At 45.0% G+C, this 25158-nt stretch overlaps 1 protein-coding gene across 1 annotated transcript in view; it reads left to right on the top strand.

Moving 5' to 3' along the window:
• Positions 1 to 25158, top strand: part of OAZ2 (ornithine decarboxylase antizyme 2) — a 49247-nt gene that overhangs the window by 12385 nt on the left and 11704 nt on the right. Inside the window, exon 3 of the mRNA XM_088445918.1 lies at positions 23677 to 23852. Coding sequence (XP_088302044.1) covers positions 23785 to 23852 — 68 coding nt within the window. The 5' untranslated portion in view covers positions 23677 to 23784. The remainder of the gene's footprint in view (positions 1 to 23676; positions 23853 to 25158) is intronic.

The raw sequence follows: 25158 nt of genomic DNA on the forward strand, positions 1-25158 counted from the left end.
GCCCTTACAAGCTTTAAACCTAGCCAAAAGCTAATCCTGGTCAAACTACACCACAATGCCAAATTTGGTGGAGGTAGGTACAAAACTCTGGCCATACATAAAGGAAAAACAGACACACAAACTTTCTTGCTTAAATAGACTAGAGAAACGCCTCAGATTTCCACGAGAGCAATTTCATCTCTTCACAGCCTTCTGCATCTCATAAGTACAACAACCACTACTGATGCCCTACAGCTGCCTGTGGCCCGGCCACTGGGATGAGCTAGGAAGGGCAGGATGGATGAGAGATTTGTATTGCAGCTACCGTAAGCATTATCAGTAGCATGTCTCTGGGTCTGGGGCACCTGTGCATATTTCTGCAGCCTCAATGTGCATCCCTCCCCAGCTGCCGAACATGGCAATGAGCAATGTCCTCTTTGCACGATGTACCCTATATTTCTTCTTCAGGGTTCACAGGGATACCATGGGGTAATGTGGTTGGATAGATCCAGGCATCAAACAGTTAAAGCTTTCAGCACCCAGGATGCCTCGGGTCGTCCTCCATATATATCCAGCCACAGGCCTTCAGTTGTTAGTTTGGTGTGGCAGGATTCAGACGCACCTTTCTAACAGGGGACTGCTCAGGCAGTCCTAAGCTTTTATTTTCATTCCAGGCCTCTGCAAAGATTGATTCTTTTCAGTTGGAATGGACAGTATCGGCTAATAAAGTCCCAGAGGATCCTTCTCAGTCCAGAGGTTCGTCTCTTCCTCCTGTGGTGGCTAAAAAAAGATCTAGACAAAGGGCGGCCATTATGGATTCCAAATTGGGTGCTTCTCACCACAGACGCCAGTGTTTGCGGGTGGGAGGCAGTGACAGGTCATCAAACCTTTCAGGGAAGATGGCCAAATCAGGAAAGTCAATCTGCCAATAAACATTCTGGAACTGCGAGCAGTATACAAAGCACTTATCATGGCACAGGACCTGCTCCAGGGCAAGCCATTCCAGATCCAGTCCGACAACGCGACTGCACTAGCCTATCTCAATCGTCAGGGAGGCACGTAAAGTCATGCAACCATGAAGGAAGTGAAAAAAGGTTCTGATTTGGGCAGAACGTCATCTTCCGGCCATCTTGACAATATTCATACCGGGAGTCCTCAATTGGGAAGCAGGCTTGCTAAGTCGTCAGGACATACACGCCTGAGAGTGGTCTCTCCACCCGCGAGTGTTTCAGCTCTTGGGGAACAAATGGGGTCTACCAGACATAGACCTCATGGCATCACATCACAACCACAAAGTCCCCAGGTACTGGTCCAGGTCCAGAGACCCATCGGCAGCATTCTTGGATGCACTGGCCGTAAGATGGGACTTCAAGCTGGGGTATCTCTCCTCCAATTTCCCTCCTCCCAAGAGTGTTCAGGAAATTCAAGCAGGAAGGCAGAACAGTAATACTAATGGCTCCAGCTTGGCCCAGACGTCATTGGTTCACCGACAGGGTCTTCCTCTATGGCAGGGTATGTTAACGCAGGGTCCCTGCCTGCATCCGGATCTACCTCGTCTGACTTTGACGGTGTGGCTCTTGAATCTTCCATCTTGAGAGCCAAAGGTTTGTCCAGCTCTGTGATTCAAACGATGCTTAGAGCACGGACACCTGCCTCTGTCTATATCTATTACATGGTTTGACGTTCTTTTGGTCAATGGTATTCCCACAGGAAGTATGACATGAAGGTGTTTAGGATTTTCCGGGTACTGGCTTTTCTCCAGGCTGGGATAGACCTTGGTCTCCGCCTGGCCACTTTGAGAGTGCAGGTTTCTGCATTGTCAGTGTGGTTCCAGAGAAAGATTGCTTCATTACCAGATGTTCTAATTTTTCTTCAGGGAGTTCTGCGAGTTCAGCCTCCATTTGTCCCACCGGTAGAACCGTGGGATCTGTCTTTGGTTCTTAAGGGGCTACAAGCTCCCCCATTTGAATCTCTGGACTCTAGACTTGAAATGGTTGACAGCGAAGACACTTTTTCTCCTCGCTATCTCTTCTGCACGCAGAGTCTCTGATTTGGCAGCGCTCTTGTCACTCCCTGTTTGTTATTTTTCACCAGGTTAGATCTGTTTTTCATACAAGGTAGGGTTACCTTCCTAAGGTACTGTCCCATTTTCATATAAATGAAGAAACACTAGTTCCAGATTTTCAGGCTCCAGACCTCTCTGTAGGTGAAGCCTCCCTGGATGTAGTTTGTGCTCTCCGTATCTATGTGGAGCATACAAACTCTGTTAGACAATCAGATGCTCTTTTTGTATTAGATGGTTTTCACAAACGAGGATGGCCAGCTAACAAGCAGACCTTGGCTATATGGTTACGTATGACTATCTCTCGGGTGTAGACACAGGCTGATCTCTCGGTCCCAAACACGGTGACAGCACATTCTACACGGTCTTTAGGGTCATCGTGGGCATTTAGTTGTGGTGCCTCTGCTGAACAATTGTGCAAGGCAGCCACGTGGTCTTCTGTCCACACTTTTTTTAGGTTCTATGCCTTTGATCTTTGATACTTTTGCCTCTCAGGATGCTTCATTTGGGCGATGAGTTCTCCTTTCTGCTCAGGAGCATCCCCCACCCTTAGGGCAGGGCTTGACAATTCCTGGGGGCCAGGTCGCCATGGCGACCAGATTTTGCAGGGAGGGTGAAAGCAGACCTTCGTCAACCCCAATGCAGATTAGTGTCTGTAGTATTGCAGTGGTCATTTCATGCACAGGAGTGCATGTGCAGAGAGTCACCTGCGGTGACTGTTGTCTGTCCGTCCTGGCCTGCGCTGGCTTCTCCTGTACGTCCCATCCTGCACTGGCTCCTCCTCTCTGTCCCGGGCCTGCGCTGACTCATCCTCTCCATCCCGGGCCTGCTGTGACTCCTGTCTGTCCCAGTCTGTGCTTATCCTCCTGTACGTCCTGGCTGTCTGCTGTATCCTAACTCCGGCTGCATAGAGCTCTCCGGTAAAAGGGTCTATGTGTGGCCAGGGATTGTGGAGTGGCTTCAGAGGGATAGTGGTGCGACCACAACGGGGGCGGCATGGCTGCAAAGGAGTTGTTTGCCGGTGGTTACCCCCCCCCCCTAGTTGTGTGGCTATTGGTGGGGGCGCTAGCTGCTCAGTAATGTAACCGCAGGGGAAGGGGGTTGTTTGCCCGGGGAGAAGCTGCACAGCAATGTCGCTGCAGAGCGGTGTTTTGCTTGGGGGTACCTCCTCAGTAGTGTGGCTGTGGGGGTTGGTTGCCTGGGGGGTAAGTGCTCAGGAATGTGGCCCCGGGGGAGCTGTGCAGTGAGGGGGCCTCCATTATACTATATCCATTTTGTGTACATTTTGTGGACTAGTATAGTGTGTATAACAGTTGCATAACACACACAGCTGTGCTCCTCACTCCTGTAATTTTTTTGGGGGGACGGTGGTCTGGCTCCTACAGTTTCATCCTGGCTTCTAGATTTTAGAAAAATGTTGTCAAGCCCTGCTTTAGGGGAACTGCTTTAGGACATCCCCTGTGGATCCCTATGAACCCTGAAGAAGAAAATTAGAGTTATGGTAGACTTACCATTGATAACTCTTTTTCTTCAAGGTCCATAGGTTCCACAGGGCACCCACCCTGAAGCACCTGGCTGCATTTTGGTATTTTTTCTTTCGGTCACAGATCATCTTGTCATCTTGTGTGAGAGTGTTTCTGGTGTACGATTGTTCTTCCTTCTCCTCTTTCCTTCTCCTGCCTTGAGGCTTATTTACAAAACTGAAGGCCTGTGGCTGGGGGCAGGGTATATATGGAGAAGGACCCAAGTTGTTCTGGGATCTGAAAGCTTTAACTGTTTAGTGCCTCCAACCACATTACCCCATGGTATCCCTGTGGACCCTATGGACCTCAAAGAAAGAGCTATCAATGGTAAGTCTACCATAACTCTTATTTTCCTGGGCTTCCTATTGAGCTTCCTTGTCCTGGTGCCCCTGTCCGAGAACAGCGCTGACTTCCTTGGGAGGTGCCTCCTGATCAACGAGGACGTGTGGCTGAGCGAGAACATCACACTGGATAGGGAGCTCTTCACGGTGTAGGAGTGGTGGCTGGAGTCCGCCTGCATGTTCAGTGTAGGTTGGACATCTGAATCTGATGGTTACTAACCATCTGATGGAGGTGTTTTACTATTCAATGGTGGAGGCACGATGTTGGCCACCATTGAATGGAAATCATTCAATTGTGTTCCAATGGTTATTTTGTTTTTTTAATTCCTGATAGCAATGCTTCCCCTTGCTCCTTCTTCTTTTTTTTTTTGTGACTTTACTTCACTAAAATCGCCACTGCTCGGCTCCAATTTGTCACAGATGAATCTAAGAGATTTATATCTTGGTGCTTTGATATATCCATCGTATATAACAGTGCCTACAGGGTGTAATACGTGTATGCCTTTCCAGAATTCACATATTGCTGTTTTAGTATATGCATATCATTTATTATGAATTCATTGTTTATTTTTTGTGTGTATTTATGTGACACTCATTAAATTTTATACACATTGTAATTCTCGAGCGCTGCATATATTCTTTGTTTTACTTCTTGGGAGAATGACTGACTACCTCTGTTTTGCAGCTGCTTGGTGCAGCAACTTGTCAGAACACCCTTTACTATATTTATTTATAGTTTCTTCTTCAGTATAAGAAAATTGCTCAGCTCAGAAGTGGTGGAAGTTGTCCCACAGTTAGAAGAGAAGAGAGGTTTTTATCCTCCAATTTTTCTCGTAGAAAAAGCGACCGGAGGATTCCGAACCGTCTTGGATCTCTGACATTTGAACAAATATGTCAGAGTAAAGAAAAGTATAAGGAAAACCTCTCCAATATACTTGCCTACCATTAGGTTTGGACACTTCACAAAGGTGCTGGTGACTCTTATGTTTTGCCTAAGAACACAAGGTATAGCAGTATGGCCATATCTGGATAATCTATTGGAAACTCAGCAGAAGTAGTGAGAGAAACCGGTCATGGAACCATAAAGTTTCTGCAGTATCACAGCTGGATAATAAATTGGGAAAAATCATTTAATCCCATCACAACAAATACAATTTCTGGGTGTACAGATAGATACTCCACAGTGTTCTCCCCAGAACATTTTTCCAGGCGGGTGGCATCAAGAAGTAGCTGGGTTGGGGCCGTCGCAATAATAAAATGTTTTAAATCCTGACATTATAATGATTTAAACTTGAAATAACATTTATATATTAATTATACTCCTCTTTTTAGAGTCCTCACTTGCTGGCACCAAAGAAATTATTATTAATACAACCCTCAGATACTGTCCCCACGTGCAGGCTACACAGAATATATTTTTTTTGTACAGCTCCACAGATACTGGCCCCACTTTCAGGCTCCCAAATACTGTCCCCACAGTTTTTTGGGGGAGACACTGTGGAAAAATGGCACATGGGCCAGTAGAAATATGCCCCTGTCTCCCCCAAGTCATTATTCCTTATGAAGTATAAGTTTTCCTTATTAACACTAAAGTGATTACACCAGAACTCAATGGTTTTACAGCACATTATGCATATATGAAAAAACATGTATGTATTAGCTGTATATAAGAGCTTCAGGGTATTTAGCACATCTATCTGAAACAAGACAGCACTAGTTTGCATGGGAACAGAGAGCTTACAGCAAGTTGTGTAGCTATTTAATGAACATAATGAATACCCCATGCGCGTCAGCAGTAATACTGGAGTGGAAGTAACATCAGACTATGCTACTGCTTCCAGCATAGTAAAGCCTGGTGTCCCCACATTACACCGCGATCCGGCGCTACAGGTGACTGTGTGTAACACAGCGCAGCAGCAACTTGTTACCCGACAGCTGATTGCGCCGACTCCACATGGGCAGCAGCACTGGGGTTAACAACAAGAAGTTCCCGCAGAAAACAGAGCCGGAGCCTGCTGCACGTGGGGACGGTGCAACTGCCAGCAGGTTCTCCTGGAAGTGACACATTGGTTCCGCTCTCAAAGTGTGTGTCAACAAGGACATGTTGAGGGTGATCGGGGACGCGGTGCATTGGGGCAAGGGGAAGTGCCGGCGTTAGGCTTTCTGCCGGGCGATGGGGATGCAAAAAGCAGCCTGGGGAGAATACTGCTCCTAAATATAATCTATTACTAGAAGAAAGATGTGCAAAAATCCGAAGATTGGCTGCCTTAGTTCAGGTATGCGGCAGAATACAGTTACGTCTAGGCCTATTGGAAATATCATCTACAATAGATACAATACTGTGGGCAAGATGGAGAATGAGGAAGTTACAATGGAACCTACTTCGGTACAGCAAGAGAGGATTTTATCTATCTTACCAGATAAATTTACATCAAGATACCAGAGATTCTCCAAATTGGTGGATACTTACAGAAATAAATTCCAGAACAACAACATTGTCAGAAAAGCAGTGTTTGGTTTTAACTACCGACGACAGGATGGGGAGCTGAGTTAACACACAATCTGCACGGACTCTGGAATGCCAAAGGTCAATTTCTTCAAATCAAAAGGAAATGTGGGCGGTTTGGAGTGCTATAGAAGGTTTCCAAGATCAATTAAAAGGAAAACATCTAAAGGTATTTTCAGACCATATATCCATAGTGGCATATCTGAATCCTCAAGCTAGGACCATAAGTCGAGTCCTAATGGAAGAAGTGTCAACAATTCTAAAATGGGCAGAAAAACATCTAGACTCTCTGAGGACAATGTAATTGCAGATTTTCTCAGCAGACACAAGGTGCTACTACTATGAGAATGGGAATTGAATGTCCAAGTTTTCCAGAAACTAGTGAACACATTTGGTCGTCCACAGATTTGATGGCAACTCATCAGAACACAAAGGTACCACGTTTCTTTTCCAGATACCACCTACCGCAAACAAGCGGAGTAGCCACGTTCTCTCTACCATGGAGGTGCAAACTGGGTTATGTGTTCCCACCGTATCCTAGGAAAAGCAGAGAAGAGAGGGTAATGGTGATAATGGTGCTTCCTTTTTGGCCAAGAAGAGCGTGGTTCCCGACAGTAAAGATGGTAGTGGAAGAGAGTATCTTCAGATATCGATTATAGAATCTGGAAAACATTTTATTTTTTGGGCCGGATCAAGACTTGACGTGATGAAGGCTAATACACCGCAAGTACTGGAGTTCTTACATGATGGGTTTGAAAAAGATTTAGCGACTTCAACCATTATGGTGCAAATGGCAGCATTAAGTACAGTATTTTGTTGGATAGGAGATTATTTGAAGAAAATCTTCTGCCAAGCAATTAAGAGTACGACATCAAGTGAGATCGACCTTAGCCTGGTGGGATTTGAACCTGATTTTAAATTCATTAACGAGGGCTCCGTTCGAACCATTGCATGAATTTCCGATAAAACTACTGACTTGGAAAGTAGTTTTTCCTTTCCGCTATCACTTCAGCAAGAAGAATTGGTGACCTTCAAGCATTCTGGGCAAAAGAGTCCTATTTGAATATTCTGCGGGGTAAAGTTGACCTCAGGACAAATCCAAGTTTCTTGCCAAAAGTGGTATCAAATTTTCATCTAAATCAAGAAATTACTTTACTTCATTTTTTCCATAACTAAAAAATGAGGGTTAGAGACTGCATATGTTAGATCTGGTGCGGGGGATTTCTGTCTATTTAGACCAGGGGTAGGGAACCTTTTTCTGATAAGGGCCATTTTGATATATATAACCTTATTTGTGGGCCCGTGCTGGCCACACCCCCTCCATGTGCCACAGGGGGCCACAATTACCGGTGATTACAGCAATGCCCCGAGCATCCTCAGGATGCTCCGGGGGAGCTGTAAAGGCAGCGGTGTGACCGTCTGAAGCATCCTAAGGATGCTCCAGGCGGCACTTCTGCATAGATTCTGGCTGCATGTTGCTACTCTAGGCACCCTGGTAGCCAGATGAGACGAGCAGAAAAAAGCTCCTAGGGCCAGACCAAATGATTCCGCGGGCCTTATACGGCCCCCGGGCCTGAGGTTCCCCATCCCTGATCTAGACCGAGTTAAAGCATTTCAGAAGACTAAACATTTGTTTGTCCTGAATACAGGTGCAAGGAAAGGTGGGGCACCTACGAAACAGACAATTACAAGATGGATCAAACAATTAATTACTTTTGTGTATACAGAAAATGGGCATAACGGTCCAGAAATTCTTAAGACTCACTCGACCAGGGTCATTGAGGCTTCATGGGCAAAAAAGGCTGAAGTATCTGTGAAAGACATCTGTGCAGCAGCTATCTGGTCATCTGTTCATGCTTTGGATGTTTCAGAAGCCCACTTTGGAAGTCATGTCCTCAGCGGGGCAGTGGCTTAAATAAATTCAGTAATTTAAGAATGATTTTTGCAATAAACTATTTCCCTCCCATATAGTTATGCTTTGGTATATCTCAAGGGTAAGGCTGCCATGAAGTAGGAAGAAGAAAACTGCAAATTATAACTTAAAGTGAAGTGCATACACACGTAACAATTTTGTAGCCAACGATTTTCGTTCAGATTTCCCCTTGAAAAAGTGAAGGATTTTTGAAGTGTAATGAACGATTTTTAAAACTATGAACGAAAAATGTTCTTTCCCTTAATGAAAATCGTTATGTTGGACAGTCTGAAGTGGATGATGAACGATAACTACAAACGGGGGTGCGCTTGAACGATTATAACTCAGAAATTGAACGATATTTTGAACGATAACTACGTTGTTAAAAAAATAGTTACGTGTGCATGCACCTTTACCGATAATTTTGTTTCTTCAAAATACTTCATGGCAGCCTATAACTTACCCTCCCTTATGTGTTCTTTCCCTAAAGTTTAGGCGATATACAAAAGACGTTAGGAGGAGGGAGCCTATATACCTGGAGGGAAAAAACTTCCTGTATAATCTAAGGGAAAGGGATGTAATCTCAAGGGTAAGGCTGCCATGAAGTATTTAGAAGAAACAAAATTATCGATAAGTTATAATTTGCAGTTTGTCATTTTGCAATAGACATAATTGTGGTCTCTTTTTCATATTCTCTTTTCAAGGAACAGAACTGTTGTGACAAAAAATAAGAAATAGAAATTAAAATGAAATTCTCACCTTTAAAGCACCGTGTATCTGTGTATCAAAAGTTTCTTAATATTTCATGAACGTGATAGAAATGCGTGTGTGTGTGTGTGTGTGTGTATGTATATATATATGTATATGTATGTGTATATATATATATATGTGTGAGAGAATGCAATTTAGTACAGAATGTTACAATACATATGTAAACAAAAATAACTAAAAGATGCAGTACAATACAGAGTCAAAACAGATATGGTAACGCCTGTAATAACATGACTGCCTTTTTATAGGAGAATGAAACGTACATATCTTCAAAGGCATATCGTCCCCCAAAGGAATTACAATTTCTAAACCGTACCCTTTATACATTTGCTGCTGCCCACCATCCCCTTTTCACTCTGAGATCAGTAAAAAAAAATCTGTGTGTATGCCAATGGTTTTTCATAAGTCAAGGGTTCTTTAAATTAAATCTATCATTTCTGATAGAAATCTAATCAGTCCAGTCAACAATAAGAATTTATGGACAGTTCGGCTGCCATTGCCGGCGTTTCTAAACCGTTGCAACGGCAACTCTCCCCCTTCTCACATTTAATTGAGTTGACACCTAAGAACAATGTTGGTCAGTGACTAGTAAAGTTGTTATTGGAACAGTAATGTGTGTCTCTAAAAAAAACCCTCTTATTGTGAGTCAGCTATAACTTATAGGAGGCCAGCAAAAACGTTTCCTCTAGCTGTAGCTTGTTGTTTCACTGCAACCGCAGAGATAAAGATTGCCTAATCCTGCTTTAAATTGTCACTACAGGTCTGGAAATAAATTTAGACCTTGTTTTTAATATAGCTTCTCAGTTGGAATGTGACACAACAAGTCCCAGAGATAAGCACACATCTATGTCATTACAAACTGTTGCCATCTTGTCAATGCACACTTCATGACTTGTGACTCTGTTGGAGATATAAATTGCTATTAATTGTTTTCTGTTTTGTTTTTTTGGTGTATTTTTTTTTTTAAACTGTAATACCCAAAGTATCTTCTCATTCTTTGGGGTGTTTCAAATGTTTTGTTCACACCCGCTGGGCATCAATACGATTGGGCGCAATTCGTTGCTCCTTTCAGACACATTTCTTCTCGCACCTTGCAGCCTCCTGAGGTGCGAGAAGAAATGTGTGCCAAGTCCATTGTTTGGGCGCTCTAACTACTTCTTTAGAAGGGTTTAGCTACTTTGCGCTGCTAAACCTGGTCCTTTTAGCCGTGTTAAATACTAATGGGCTCCCGAATGGAAAAACAATTGAATTCCTATGTTTGGGCGGCTATTCGTATAGACTCCCAGCAGGGGGCGTGCAAAGCAATTGAATCGCCCCCTGTGTTTTAAATGTTTTATATTTGATGAGAAAAGTGTTTTAATTACCGAAAGTATATAAGCATGTTTAGTGAGCATAACATGATGGATTGCAGAGCACAAAAATAGTTTATATTAGCATTATTTATCAGGCACCACAAATTTTTGCTGCGCAGTTAATAGCAGAAGATTATAGGCAGGGTAAATATAGCCAGAAACTAGCATAATAAAATATTTACAAGTGTAGGCATAGTTGCAGTGTATATCTATTGGCTGAGTTACTGAGCGTAGGGGGAGGCATGAAACCAGAGGAGTCATGGCCCTACTTCCAAGAGCTTACATTCTAATAGGGAAGGTGGAGTCATGAGGTTATAGGGAGAAAGAAAGGCTAAGGTTGGGAATACTGTATCTGCCTGAGATCTGGTAGGCTAGAATGAAGAAGTGTGTACTGCGGGATTGTTTGAGGCATTGAATGTTGGAAGGAGAGTCTAACAGAACGAGGGAGAGTGTTCCATAGGGTAGGTGCAGTGCTGGATCAATCTTGGAGGTGGGAGTGGGGGAAAAGACAGCTTTATAGGGGAGGAGTTTAAACTGGATTACGTAGGCGCTGGGGAGCCAGTGGAGGGCTTGGCAGAGGGGGAACGTTGAGATAGACTCAAGCCACTCTCACGAGCGTTAAAAAGAGATTGGAGAGGAGGGTGGGGGTTGAAGCGAAGAACAGAGAGAAGAAGGTTGCAGTAATCAAGGCGAGAGATGATGAAGGAATGAACAAGTGTTTTGGTAGCATTGAGAGGGAGGGAGGGGCGAATTCTGGCAATATTCCAGATATGGAAAGTTTGTATGCTTTTGTCCAAACTTTATTTTATCCATTTTTTTATATTAAAAATAAAATAACATTAAGGTGTATATAATTCCTGTCACAATGTATGGCCTTTTATTTTAAAGGTTTTATGTTTATTTTCTTTTTTAATATTCTTCTCTACTTGATTGATCTGTAAGCTAATACTTGTGTTTATTGAGTAGTTTAGTTTCACTTGTAAGCCCTTGAGAGCCAGATACATTACTCACTGTTAATGTTTACTGTTTATGCATTCTTGGGTTTTATATGCAGTGCACATGATGTGCCTCGGGTTAAATTTAGACTTCTGTCTATATATTATTAAAAATAGTAATTATATTACAGATACATATATAACTACACATACAGGATCAGTTGTACTCATGCTTTCTTATCCTCCACTTCAGGTTATTTGTTAGAGATTGAAATGGTGAAATTACAAATATATGTTAAAATTGTTTTGTTGTTTTAAATAAATTCAACCTACACTAGCACAGTTGCTGATCTCAAGAGGGCATTGTAGTAGTGCTCGAAGGGGCCCTGTGATGCAGATGAGCTGAGAGGAGAAGACAAATATACACAGAAGGAGGAGTAAGAAAAGAACAAATTCATAAATAAAAGGCCGGGGGACGATTGGGCAGGGGATGCAATCGGGAAGCCAGCTGACGTAAGCCCGACAGCCGGATTCCCGACTGCTTTATCCTGGCGAGGGTTAAATGACAGGCGTCTAAATCTGGACGCCTGTAATTTTTCCGACGCAGGGTTAGGTGTGGGGCTCCCGGGGGGGGGATTTAGGGTTAGGCACCCCCCCCTCCCCCCCCCACCCCCGGAGGGTTAGGCTAGGGGAAGGGAGGCTCAGGGTCAGGAACACCACCCCCCCCCCGGGAAGGTTAGGGTTCGGCTAGGGGAAGGGAGGCTTGGGGTTAGGCACTACCCCGGGGGACTTAGGTTTAGGCAGCGGGTTTAGGCACTTAGAGGGGGGATTAGGGTTAGGCACAAGGGGGGGGAGGTTAGGGTTAGGCACCCCTAAGGAGGGTTAGGGGGGTTAGGTTAGTAAGTACTCGCCTACGGACGATCGGGATTTCCAGCGCTGTCCAGCTGCCGCTGCCGGGATTCGAACTCGCGGCCGGCGGTATTTCATACTGCTTCTTTGGGTAGGCATGAGGTGGGCAAGAAATAAGAGCCATACAAAAAGAGATTTACATACATACATACATACATAGTGATGGGAGGAAGGAATATATGAGGAGACAGGTAGAGAGAGAACCTAAGGAACAAATCTACTTATGTTGTTAGCAGGGAAGGAGGAAAATCCTGCCTGTCAGTCTGCTCTATCCTACACCTGCTGACTGTTCCTTGTTACTTTGTAATGCTGGGTAAACACTAGGCAATATATTCGCAGGTTTCAAATATATTGTTCACATCTGCAGGTGTGTACAGATGACTGACCTGCCCATATGCTGGCCACAGGAACCAGTGACAATGACATCACAATTAAAAGCCTACCCAGTTGTGATGTCTGGCCAGTCATATTGTGCAGCCGATTGGTATGTGTGTATGCTTACCAAAATCAGTCGCTGGGTGAGTTGGTCGGTGGTGCCGTCGGCCAAGTGTATACCCCACTTAAGAGTCTTCATGTTGCTGGCAGATTGAGCAGTTGGTGCTTAGTTAATACACTCTTCTCACTGTTTCATCTGCTGCACACAGCAGAAGGGACCAGTAAATAGTGTCCAACAGCGCAGCTCACCTGGATGGTGCTGGGGGGTGGGTTCTGTGCAGAGTAGCCATACCCCCTGCATTCTCAATGGCCAGCAATGGCAGCGTGTGGAGCATGCTGCTATCGGCAACAGGAGGTGGCGATTCAAGTACGGGGGGGGGGGGTGTTACCCAGAAATACTCCTAAGTGCATCACTGGTATTGTTATCTTGCAATCAGTGTGTGGTGTGATCACATTTGATATTTCCGTTTACAGTTGCTTTCCTGTCAGCTTGAACCAGTCTGGCCATTCTTCTTTGACCTCTCATTAATGAGGTGTTTTCTCCCTCTGCTGCTACTCACTATTTTTTTCTTTTGTTTTGTGCACCATTCTCTGTAAACTCTAGAGCAGGGTTGTCAAACTTATGGCCATACAGCTGTTGTGGACTACATATCCCAGCATGTCCTGCCACAGTTTTAGCATGCCCTAATAGGAAAACGGTGGCAGTGCATGCAGGGATGTGTAGTTCCACTGCAGCTGGATGGCCCAAGTTTGACACCACTGCTCTAGAGACTTGTACCTAAATATTCCAGAAGATCAGCAGTTTGCGATCCATGTGAATGTGTCCATTTACTGGCGGTGACCGTGGCACCGCCGTTTTCCCCACCCGCGGGACACTGCGGCCCGCGGGAGGGGACAGAACCCGCAGGCTGTTTCAGCGTGGCACCGTGCCAGAGAGCAGGGTGCTTTCTGCTCTTTAGAAATAGGGCAGGGCGCGGCGCCCCGCTGAAACAGCTTAGCGGGAACGCTATTAGTACATCTGCCCCCATATATCCTGACTGACTCATCAACACCCAGCCCAAGCCCCTGGACCTAGAAACATGAAAATTGGGGAGTATATTCCTTCCATGACATTGGTGCACACTAAAGGTGCGTATCCACTACACGAGAGTGGAATGACTGTACGATTACAACATTGTAATCGTGAAATCGTTCTTCATCCTGCCTACCCTCTCTCATCCGTGAACATGCACAACCTGTCACCATCGACAGGTTGGCCTGCATGTTCAGGCGATGACAGATGCCGACAACGACCAGCAGGAGCGTGCATTGCTGGTCATTGCTGGCATTTTACTGCACGATTAATGAACGATTACGATGTCGTAATCGTTCAATACGCACCTTAAGGGATTTTTTAAAATTTTACTCCAGGTCTAAAATGTTGCCTCCCCCCTGTGCAATGTCCTCCCTGACTGTCTCATTCGTGCTGTAGTACAGTTCATATTTAAACACCAAGAGGGGAATTCAATTAGAGGCGAAAAGCCATATTCGCCTGTTTTTTCTGCGAAAAGTCCGCCTAAAAAAAATTCGCCAAATTCAATTCCAGGACAATTTCGCCTAAGTGGAAACAATTCTCCAAAAATGATTCTCCAATCAATAGCTGGTGAAAAGAAATGCAAAATCTTTATTTTGGGGTGCAACCGTGGGGAAACAACTCAGACCCCTTGGGACAGCCCCCCAAAGGTCAAATCTGAAAAAAAAAAAAAAAACCTAAGAACACCCCAAGAAGGACATGTTATTTTTGGGGTGAAAATTTTAAAAGCGGGGGGATAAACATTAACAGTGTTCGTAAATACGCGCTATAGCGCGTATTTTACCCCATATTGGGGACCCACTTTTTAAAGTCCCTGGGGAAGAGGCGGTGCTGCTGGCCAGTGGCAGAAGACTGAAGCTGAGGACCGAAGAGGACTGTGGGGGAGGAAAGCAAAAGAGCTAACGAAGCTTCCCCCCCCCGCAGCCTCTTCCACAGTACCGGTAGGCGGCCTTGGGCCACCGGTCTTTTTTCACTCCTTCCTAGACCACCAGGGTTGTCGGGCACTAGGCCCGTGGGATGAATTCAGGCAATAGGCCTGTGGGTCTCTAGGCGGGCACAAGGCCCGGGCAACATAGGGGGTAGTAGGCCCAATTGAAGGTATATGCCCCCCAAATAGGTGTGTAACTTGGGCATTAGGCCCAGGTCACTAGAGGGCCCACGTATTTGCCCTTTAGTGGCTTGGGCCTAATGCCCAGGTCACTCACACCTATTAGGGGGGCAGATACCTTCATTGAACTGCTCACTGCACAGGGGGACCTCTCCTGGGGGCACTGCACAGGGGGACCTCTCCTGGGGGCACTGCACAGGGGGACCTCTCCTGGGGGCACTGCACAGGTGGAAAGTCATTACCTGAAAGATCATGGAGGCATTAAAACATGCATTTAAGAGGCTTTTGGGGGTGTCAGATCTGCATTTTAGGGGCATGTGGGGATGTGTGGTGGCATGTGGGGAGGTCTGAGACACATGGGGAGCTCTAAAACATAAATTATGACGGGACTCAGAAATGGTCAGGTAGGACCCCATTTTTTTAAAGTGGTGGGTCCCTGGGACCCACAAATTTTGTCGCTCACCGCGATCACTGATTAAAGATATCGAAATAGACTTCTTGGGGGTCCCCAAGTATGGGTCAGGTGTTTTGGGGATTGCAGGTGCATGCAGCAGGTGGCTTTTTCAGGTTTTTTAAAAGTTCACTTTAGAGACATTAAAAATATGCTAGCACCCATTTTCAAGCACCCCAAATTTGACTGGACTAATTATTTTCATCAAAAAATACAGCTTTATGCAATTCTTAACCACTTTTACCTAGATGCTAATAGCAAGCAATTTACACAACTTAAGTACGCAAAATAGTTTTAGTAGGGCTATTAGTACACATCTATATTGATTCCCTATATTAATATATCTTTTTCTGGGGTACAGACTGATTTCCCCAATTCTTTCAGTACTATTCGTGCAATTGAATTAGGCGAAAAGCGGGGACGAGCACTGAATAAATTTTGCCTCTGAAACAGGCGAATGAAGCGAACAGTCGGACAGGCGAAAACTTTGCCTCTAATTGGATATGCCTCCAACTGTCATCCCAGGTGCTGTCAAACATCACTGGCAGTTGGTGTGGCTCCTCTATTTGAATAGTGAGGGAAGGGAATGTGTTACTACAGATGTGAGAGAGGAAAATGTTACTACACAAGTGAGGGAGGGTAATGTCAAATGTGTTACTATGGGGTGAAGGAATGGAAATGTGTTACAACATGGGCGAGGGAGGGGAATGTGTTACTACAGGGGTGAGCCGTGGTAATGTGTTACTACAGGTGTGAGGGAGGGTTTTTATTTCTACAAAGGCGAGGGAGTGGAATGTTGAATGTGTTACAACACTGGCGAGGGAGGGAGAGTTGTTACTACAGAGGTGAGGGAGTGGAATGTGTTAGTACACATGTGAAGGAAGGTAATTACTTACTGTAGCAGTGATGCATTACCATAGAGGTGAAGGATTAATGTGTTATTGGAGTGGTGGGATGGAAGCCGTAAATATCTAAGGTCTACCAGGGTGAAACAGGGTACATCAGCTAGTATTGCATATGTGCAAAAAAAATGAATACAGTTAAGCTGGCCACACATCTAAAGATTATCTGTCCAACCAGCCAACTAAGTTGACTGGTTGGAATGAAAATCTGGTAACGTACGGGAGTAAATGATGATCAGCAATCTGCTCCTAAATACCAGAAAACAGATGAAAATGGTCGTCAGATAAGTGTGTTAAATGTTTGATGTAAACAATTTGTTCAAACAACAGTTTTTGTCCATTTTCCTGTGTTTGGGAGCAAGTTGCTGATTGTCATTTGCTTTCATACCTTACCAGATTTTCGTTCCAACCAACCAACTGGTTGGCTGGTTGGACAGATAATCTGTAGATGTGTGGCCAGCTTTACAGGGCGAATCAATTAATTCACAGGAATTTAGATCCAGGGCTAATTCCCCGGGAACTATTCAATTACATTCCGTGACTAATCTCCGAGGCTGCACTTATTGCAGATTTCTGCTCGCACCCTCCTGTGGTACGAGCAGAAATCCATGTTCAGTAGGGCTTTGGGGCTGGTTGCAACCTAACTGCTACATTGCGGCTGGCACATAGCTAAGGAACTGCTGCTTAACGTGGCTAATCCTGGGCATTATTGCATGAAAAAGTGGCTGTCACAGGAAGTAGGCTAATTGAATAGCTCCTGAGCAAGGGAGCTACATTCCCGCAAATTAATTGAATGGCCCCCTTAAAATATAATGTAACAAAATTTGAATATACTAACCAACTTTTATGAAACTTTTTTTATTTCTTCATTAATTAAAATGTGTTGTTTTAACTTACTGTCTGACAGATATCTGGAATATATTTATTCCAGTAATGGGTTATTACATTGACTTGATTAGCTTGGGGCGATTCAGTTGTGCAGCCAAAGCTGCAAACGTTACAGCCATATAGGGCAGATTGTTTGTTTGATGGGCCAAGTAAAATACCTCAGAGGGGTCCCATATTCATGCCAGCCAATTGGCCACACAGAGTTACAGTCACTGGCACATAGAAGTTTATTCCCTCATGGCTCTTTTCTAATCCAAATTGATTGTGAGAATGTGACTTGAGCTCTGTCTGCAGAATGTCTAAGTGGCTAACCAATAATAACCTGCTATTTGTGACTGTTTTAGGTTAGTTAATCAAATCTGTAATCTAGTCATTTCTGCTGACTTTCGCAGCCTCCCATCTAGAATTGTGTCTTGACACCACCTGCGACGTAAATCCGACGTCAAGCCCACGTTACTAGGGACCTTGTTGGGATCCAGGTAGGATCGGACTGGCCCATAGGGGTACAGGGGAAACCCCCAGTGGGCCCCATTGCCTGAGGGTCCATACCCTCCTCTGGGGTTCAGGTTCCAGACTGCACTTGAATTATACTGCACAGGACTATGGTGTATTTTCTACAATGCATCGCCGTTCTCAATCTGGTACATTATAACGCATTCACCAGCAGTGTATGTCTGTGTGTGTGTGTTTATATCTATGCATGTGTATGTATGTGTGTGTGTATGTATGTATATATGTGTGTGTGTGTGTATATATATATATATGTGTGTGTGTGTGTGTGTATGTATATATATATATATATATATATATATATAATTATATTATATTATATTATATTAGGGATGTGCAGGCTCGGATAGGTTCGAGCTTGCACGTGGAGTTCGGATTTTTCCCTCCAAAAAAACGGAACTCAGAAAGAGGCAAAACGTCATCTTGCATGGACGAACATCATCATTCCTAAGTCCAGGAATGATGATGTTCGTCCATGCAAGATGACGTTTTGCCTCTTTCTGAGTTCCGTTTTTTTTTTTGGAGGGAAGAATCCGAACTCCACGTGCAAACTCGAACCTATCCGAGCCTGCACATCCCATATATATATATATATATATATATATATATATATATATATATATATATATATATATATATATATATTAGGGGTGAGCGGGTTCGGATTTCTGAAATCCGAACCCCCCCGATCCGAGTCCGATCCGAGTCAGGCTCGACTTTTCCCGCCTGACTCGGATTCTGAAATCGAGGCAAAACGTCATCTTCCCGCCTTCCGAGTCTCGCGGGTTTTGGATCCTATATAAGGTACCCACGTCGGCGCCATTTTCTCACTCGGCTGTGGACAGTGAAGAGGGAGGGTGGGAGTTAGGGCTGTGTAGTGTAGTGTAGTGCTGCTGTTGTCCACTACTTCAAAGTCCATAGGGGCTGGCTGTGTTGTGCTGTGCTGCTGTTGTTAATAGGGGCTGTGTCCACTACTTCAAAGTCCATAGGGGCTGGCTGGACTGTGTTGTGCAGTCAGTTCTCCATAGGGGCTGTGTCCACTCCAAAGTCCTGTGCAGTGTCCCAGTCCTAAAGGGGTGCTGTAGTGTTGTCCAGGGGGTGCTCTGTCCATCAGGGGTGCTCCCCCCAAGTGCTAAAAAAATAATATATTTTCTGTGTTTGTGAATTGTGTGCGCAGTAGCCGCACGTGCATCAACAAAGTAGTGCCAAACGTGCGCCTGTGTCATAAGTAAAGGGCCGGCTGGCTTGACCGTTAAGGGTGCTGTAACCCCCGAAAGTACACTCCAGTCCAAACCAAAAAAAAAATTATTTTCTGTGTTTGTGAATTGTGTGCGCAGTAGCCGCACGTGCATCAACAAAGTAGTGCCAAACGTGCGCCTGTGTCATAAGTAAAGGGCCGGCTGGCTTGACCGTTAAGGGTGCTGTAACCCCCGAAAGTACACTCCAGTCCAAACCAAAAAAAAAATTATTTTCTGTGTTTGTGAATTGTGTGCGCAGTAGCCGCACGTGCATCAACAAAGTAGTGCCAAACGTGCGCCTGTGTCATAAGTAAAGGGCCGGCTGGCTTGACCGTTAAGGGTGCTGTAACCCCCGAAAGTACACTCCAGTCCAAACCAAAAAAAAAATTATTTTCTGTGTTTGTGAATTGTGTGCGCAGTAGCCGCACGTGCATCAACAAAGTAGTGCCAAGAGTGCGCCTGTGTCATAAGTAAAGGGCCGGCTGGCTTGACCGTTAAAGGGTGCTGTAACCCCCAAAGTACACTCCAGTCCAAACCAAAAAAAAAATTATTTTCTGTGTTTAGCCGCACGTATATATCAAATCGATATAACATAAATGGAGGACCAAACTTTCTCCGATAAAAATAAAATAGAGAAAGATCAAGAACCACTTCCTCCTAGTGCTGAAGCTGCTGCCACTAGTCATGACATAGACGATAACATGCCATCAACGTCGTCTGCCAAGGCCGATGCCCAATGTCATAGTAGAGGGCACATACAATCCCAAATGGCAAAGTTCAGGAAAATGACCTTGAAAAAGACATTTAAATCAGCTGAAGAGAAACGTAAACTTGCCAATATGCCATTTACGACACGGAGTGGCAAGGAACGGCTAAGGTCGATCCCTAGTATGTTCATGACTAGTGGTTCAGCTTCACATGACGATGGAAGCCCTCCTCCCACTAAAAAAATCAAAAGAGTTAAGCTGGCAAAAGCACAGCGAAGAACTGTGCTTTCTAAGAAGATATCACAAATCCCCAAGGAGAGTCCAAGTGTGGTGGTGGTTGCGATGCCTGACCTTCCCAGCACTGGACGGGAAGAGGTGGCTCTTTCCACCATTTGCACGCCCCCTGCAAGTGCTGAAAGGAGCACCCACAGTCCACTTGCTGATATGCAAATTGAAGATGTCACTGTTGAAGTACAACAGGATGAGGATACTGGTGTAGCTGGCGCTGAGGAGGAAGTTGGCGAGGAGGATTCTGATGGTGATGTGGTTTGTTTAAATCAGGCTCCGGGGGAGACAGTTGTTGTCCGTGGGATGAAAAAGCCCATCACGGTCATGCCTGGGCAGAAGACCAAACATTCCACCTCTTTGGTCTGGCAATATTTCTATCCAAATCCGGACAACAACTGTCTTGCCATATGTGCCATATGTACCATATGTAAAGGTGAAATAAGTAGGGGTAGGGACGTCAACCACCTAGGAACATCCTCCCTTATACGGCACCTGCAGCGCGTTCATAAAAAGTTACTGTCAAGTTCAGAAACTTTGGCTAAGACCGTAAGCAGTCCAGGGACACCTAAATCCCGTTGTCCTGTTGTATCCAAGCGCCTGCAAACCACACCGTCAACTCCCTCCTCGTCAATTTCCTCCTTAGTCAGGATCGGAAGTAGTCCTGCAGGCCATGTCACTGGCATGACTGACTCTCCTATCCGGGATTCCTCCGGAGGATCCTGCATTGCTACGCCTACTGCTGCCGCTGCTGCTGTTGCTGCTGCTGGGAGTCGTTCATCATCCCAGAGAGGAAGTAGGAACACCACTACTTTTACTAAACAATTGACCCTCCAACAGTCCTTAGCGAGGAGGATGAAGTACGACAGCAGTCATCCTGAAGCAAAACGTATAACTGAGGCCTTGACTGCTATGTTGGTGTTAGACATGCGTCCGGTATCCGCCATTAGTGCAGTGGGATTTAGACAATTGATGGAGGTAGTGTGTCCCCGGTTCCAAATCCCGTCTAGATTCCACTTCACTAGGCAGGCGATACCGAGACTGTACAGAAACGTCAGAAAAAGTGTCCTCAGTGTCCTGAAAAATGCCGTTGTACACAATGTCCACTTAACCACGGACATGTGGACAAGTGGAACAGGGCAGACTAAGGACTATATGACTGTGACAGCCCACTGGGTAGATGTATCACCTTACGCAGCAACAGCAGCAGCGTCACCAGTAGCAGCATCTCAGAAACGCCAGCTCGTTACAAGGCAGGCTACGCTGTGTATCACCGGTTTCAGTAAGAGGCACACCGCCGACAACCTCTTAGAGAAACTGAGGGAAATCATCGCCCAGTGGCTTACCCCACTTAGACTCTCCTGGGGATTTGTGATATCTGACAACGCCACCAATATTGTGCGGGCATTACATCTGGGCAAATTCCAGCACGTCCCATGTTTTGCTCACACAATAAACTTGGTGGTGCAGAATTTTCTGAAAAGCGACAGGGGCGTGCAGGAGACGCTTTGGGTGGCCCGAAAAATTTCTGGCCACTTTCGCCATTCAGCGACTGCGTGCCGAAGACTGGAGCGCCAGCAAACACTCTTGAACCTGCCCCGCCATCACCTGAAGCAAGAGGTTGTGACGCGGTGGAACTCAACCCTCTATATGCTTCAGAGGATGGAGGAGCAGCAAAAGGCCATACAAGCCTATACATCCACCTATGACATAGGCAAAGGAGGGGGTATGCACCTGACTCAAGCGCAGTGGAGAATGATTTCCGTGTTGTGCAAGGTTCTCCAGCCCTTCGAACTTGCCACACGTGAAGTCAGTTCAGACACAGCCAGCTTGAGTCAGGTCATTCCCCTCATCAGGCTTTTGCAGAAGCAGCTGGAGAAAGTGAAGGAGGAGCTAAGACGGAGCGATTCCGCTCGGCATGTGGGACTTGTGGATGAAGCCCTTCATTCGCTTTGCCAGGATTCCAGGGTGGTCAATCTGTTGAAATCAGACCACTACATTTTGGCCACCGTGCTTGATCCTAGGTTTAAAGCCTATGTGGTGTCTCTCATTCCGGCCGACACAAGCCTGCAGAGGTGCAAAGACCTGCTGGTGAACACACTGTCAGCTGAAGCGGAACGTGACACGTCAACGGCTCCTTCTTCATTTTCTCCCGCAACTGGGGCTGCCAGGAAAAAACTTAGGTATCCTAAGCAACCCGCTGGTGGTGATGCAGGGCAGGCAGGACCAAGTTTGGACATCTGGTCCGGACTGAAGGACCTGGCAACAATTTCTGACATGTCTACTGTCACTGCATATGATACTGTCACCATTGACAGAATGGTGGAGGATTACATCGGTGACAGCATCCAAGTAGGCATGTCAGACAGTCCATACCTGTACTGGCAGGAAAAAGAGGCAATTTGGAGGCCCCTGTACAAGCTGGCTCTATTTTACCTGAGTTGCCCCCCCTCCAGTGTGTACTCCGAAAGAGTGTTTAGTGCAGCCGGGAACCTTGTCAGCGAAAGGCGTAGGAGGTTGCTTCCACAGAATGTGGAGAAGATGATGTTCATCAAAATGAATTATCAGCTCTTCCAGGGAGACCAGCCTCCAGAAGGTACAGAGGGACCTGTGGTGGTGGATTCAAGTGGGGACGAGTTAATACTTTGTGAGGATGAGGATGTACACACTGAAGAGGGTGAGGAATCGGTGGATGAGGAGGATGAGGATGACATCTTGCCTCCGTAGAGCCAGTTTGTGCAGGGACACATTAATTGCCAGCTTGTTTTGTGGGGGCCCAAACGAACCAATCATTTCAGCCACAGTTGTGTGGCAGACCCTGGCGCTGAAATGATTGATTTGTTAAAGTGTGCATGTCCTGTTTATACAACATAAGGGTGGGTGGGAGGGCCCAAGGACAATTCCATCTTGCACTTCTTTTTTTTCTTTGCATTATGTACAGTTTGGGGCCTAGTTTTTCTAACTGCCATCCTGTCTGCCACTGCAGTGTCACTCCTAGATGGGTCACGTGTTTGTGCCGCCCACTCGTGTCGCTTAGCATAGTCATCCAGCTACCTCGGTGCAACCTTTTGGACATGAAAACACTATTGTGAGGTGTGAGGTGTTCAGAATAGACTGGAAATGAGTGGAAATTAAGGTTATTGAGGTTAATAATAGCATAGGAGCAGAGAAACCAACAAATTCTGTGATTTTAGCTGTTTTTATGCTTTTTAAAAAAAAAATACAGATCCAAAACACAAAACCCAGAACCCAAAACACGGAAGGGTGGTTTTGGCAAAACCAATCCAGATCCAAAACACGAAGAAAGATCCAGATCCAAAACCAAAACACAAAACACGAAAAGTGGCCGGTGCACACCCCTAATATATATATATATATATATATATATATATATATATAATATTTATTAGTGGCCACACCTCCTCTTGAGGCCGGCCACACCCCTAAATATGGGCCACTATCACTGCATTCTCCCGGTGGGCCCTTCTTGCCCCAGTCTGACACAGGATCCAGGAGGGTTCCTTGCTCTCATTGGAGGACTCCCTGAAATTTGTGAGTCTCTTAGACACTCCAAGAGAATACGAGAAATAAAATGCATAAAAACATTTTCAGAAGTTTTGTGTTGTGTTATCTAAATTCAATACTATTAGATATTCAAACTTACATTTACTTTCTAGAATTGGTCATAATAGTTGTCAAAAGGGCATACGGGTCTTGTTTTGAAAGAATTCTTGCAATGTTTCTGCTCTTTCTCTATTATCCTCACCAATATTTTTTTACTCCAATCTAGGACGAGAAGCTTACAGTTTCTCAGGATCTCCCGAGGAATGATGGGAAGCCCCACCTCGTCTACTTTCAGTATAAGGTTACCGAGGTGAAACAGTCCTCATGGAAGGCCATGCTGTCAAACCAGAGCCTCTTCGTGGAAATCCCCGAGGGCATCTTAGCTGATGGGAGCAAAGAGGGGTATGCAGCTAGTCTTTGTTATAAGGTTATGTATAGATAATAAATATATATATTGAGAGAGGATTGATGGAACGGCACTCCAGTGAGCTAAGCAAATGATCGGGTGCACATCCTGTAAGAGCCAATAGGCGCAGTCAAATAATACAGTCAATCAGGCAGTACTCCATGGACTTAAATGCAAGATAATATGTCACCAGACCGTGGTTTCCAACGTTTCAGATTAATTTTATTTCATCTCTCGTTAAGGATACATATTTCATACTGACATTCTTTAGTAGTGCTGCTCTACTGTATGTGCTTGCATCTTTACTTGTGCCTTATGTATTTATTTGAGTATTAGGCAACACTAGATTGCCTTTATCTGTATTAACATGTGGGCCTATTGTTCTGGTTTGATAAAGTATGTTGCTATTGTTTCCCTGGTGATGGGTAATGCACTCCTTTCATTGGTGCCTTAGAGACCATCTGACGGCTGGGATGTGTGTGTAATGTTATCGCACCCTACCCCGGAAGTCTGGCTGTGATCGGGCTGGTTTGTTTCACATGTGTTGTCCCTACTTAGGGTAAGAACATTGTTCGTTACTTTATCCTTCAAGAAAGATGAAATAAAAGTAATCTGAAACAACGTTCTGGTGACGTATTATCTTCCGTATTAGTCCATGGAGTGCTGCCTAATTTTCTCTCTCGATCTCTCTCGATCTCTCTCTCTCTCGATCTCTCTCTCTCTCTCGATCTCTCTCTCTCTCGATTATCTCTCTCGATCTCGATCTCTCTCTCACTCTCGATCTCTCTCTCACTCTCTCGATCTCTCTCTCTTTTTTTCAATCAAACACAACTAGATTTTGCTCGCATAATGTACTTGTATAGTAACATTGATACATGTAATATTAATTTATACAGTTATTTGCGTAATTCTTGGTTCCTTGCATGCTCTTGTTGTGAACTATAGCTCATGGCCCACTTTGTAAATACTACTTATATACAGTGGCCGCTGCATTGTAGCACTTCGTACACAGATTCAGACTCCGTTGCTCACAGATATACAAGTGTTGCGACTAAGACATGAAAAAGATGGTCAACGCAAGCCGAGTCACATGGGACCTGGTGCGCCAAGAGTGGCTGTATACGTGACTGTATATGAGGACACATTATTTATTACGTGTTATTTATATAGCTCGCACACACACATTCCGCAACGCATTACACACTCACATCAGTCCCTGTCCCAGTGGAGCTTGCAATCTATATTCCATGCCACATATACACACCTACACACTAAGTTGTTTTTTTTGTTTTGTTTTTGTTT

Source organism: Taudactylus pleione, unplaced genomic scaffold (assembly GCF_031769625.1).
Source record: "Taudactylus pleione unplaced genomic scaffold, aTauple2 ptg000019l, whole genome shotgun sequence".
Lineage (NCBI taxonomy): Eukaryota > Metazoa > Chordata > Amphibia > Anura > Myobatrachidae > Taudactylus > Taudactylus pleione.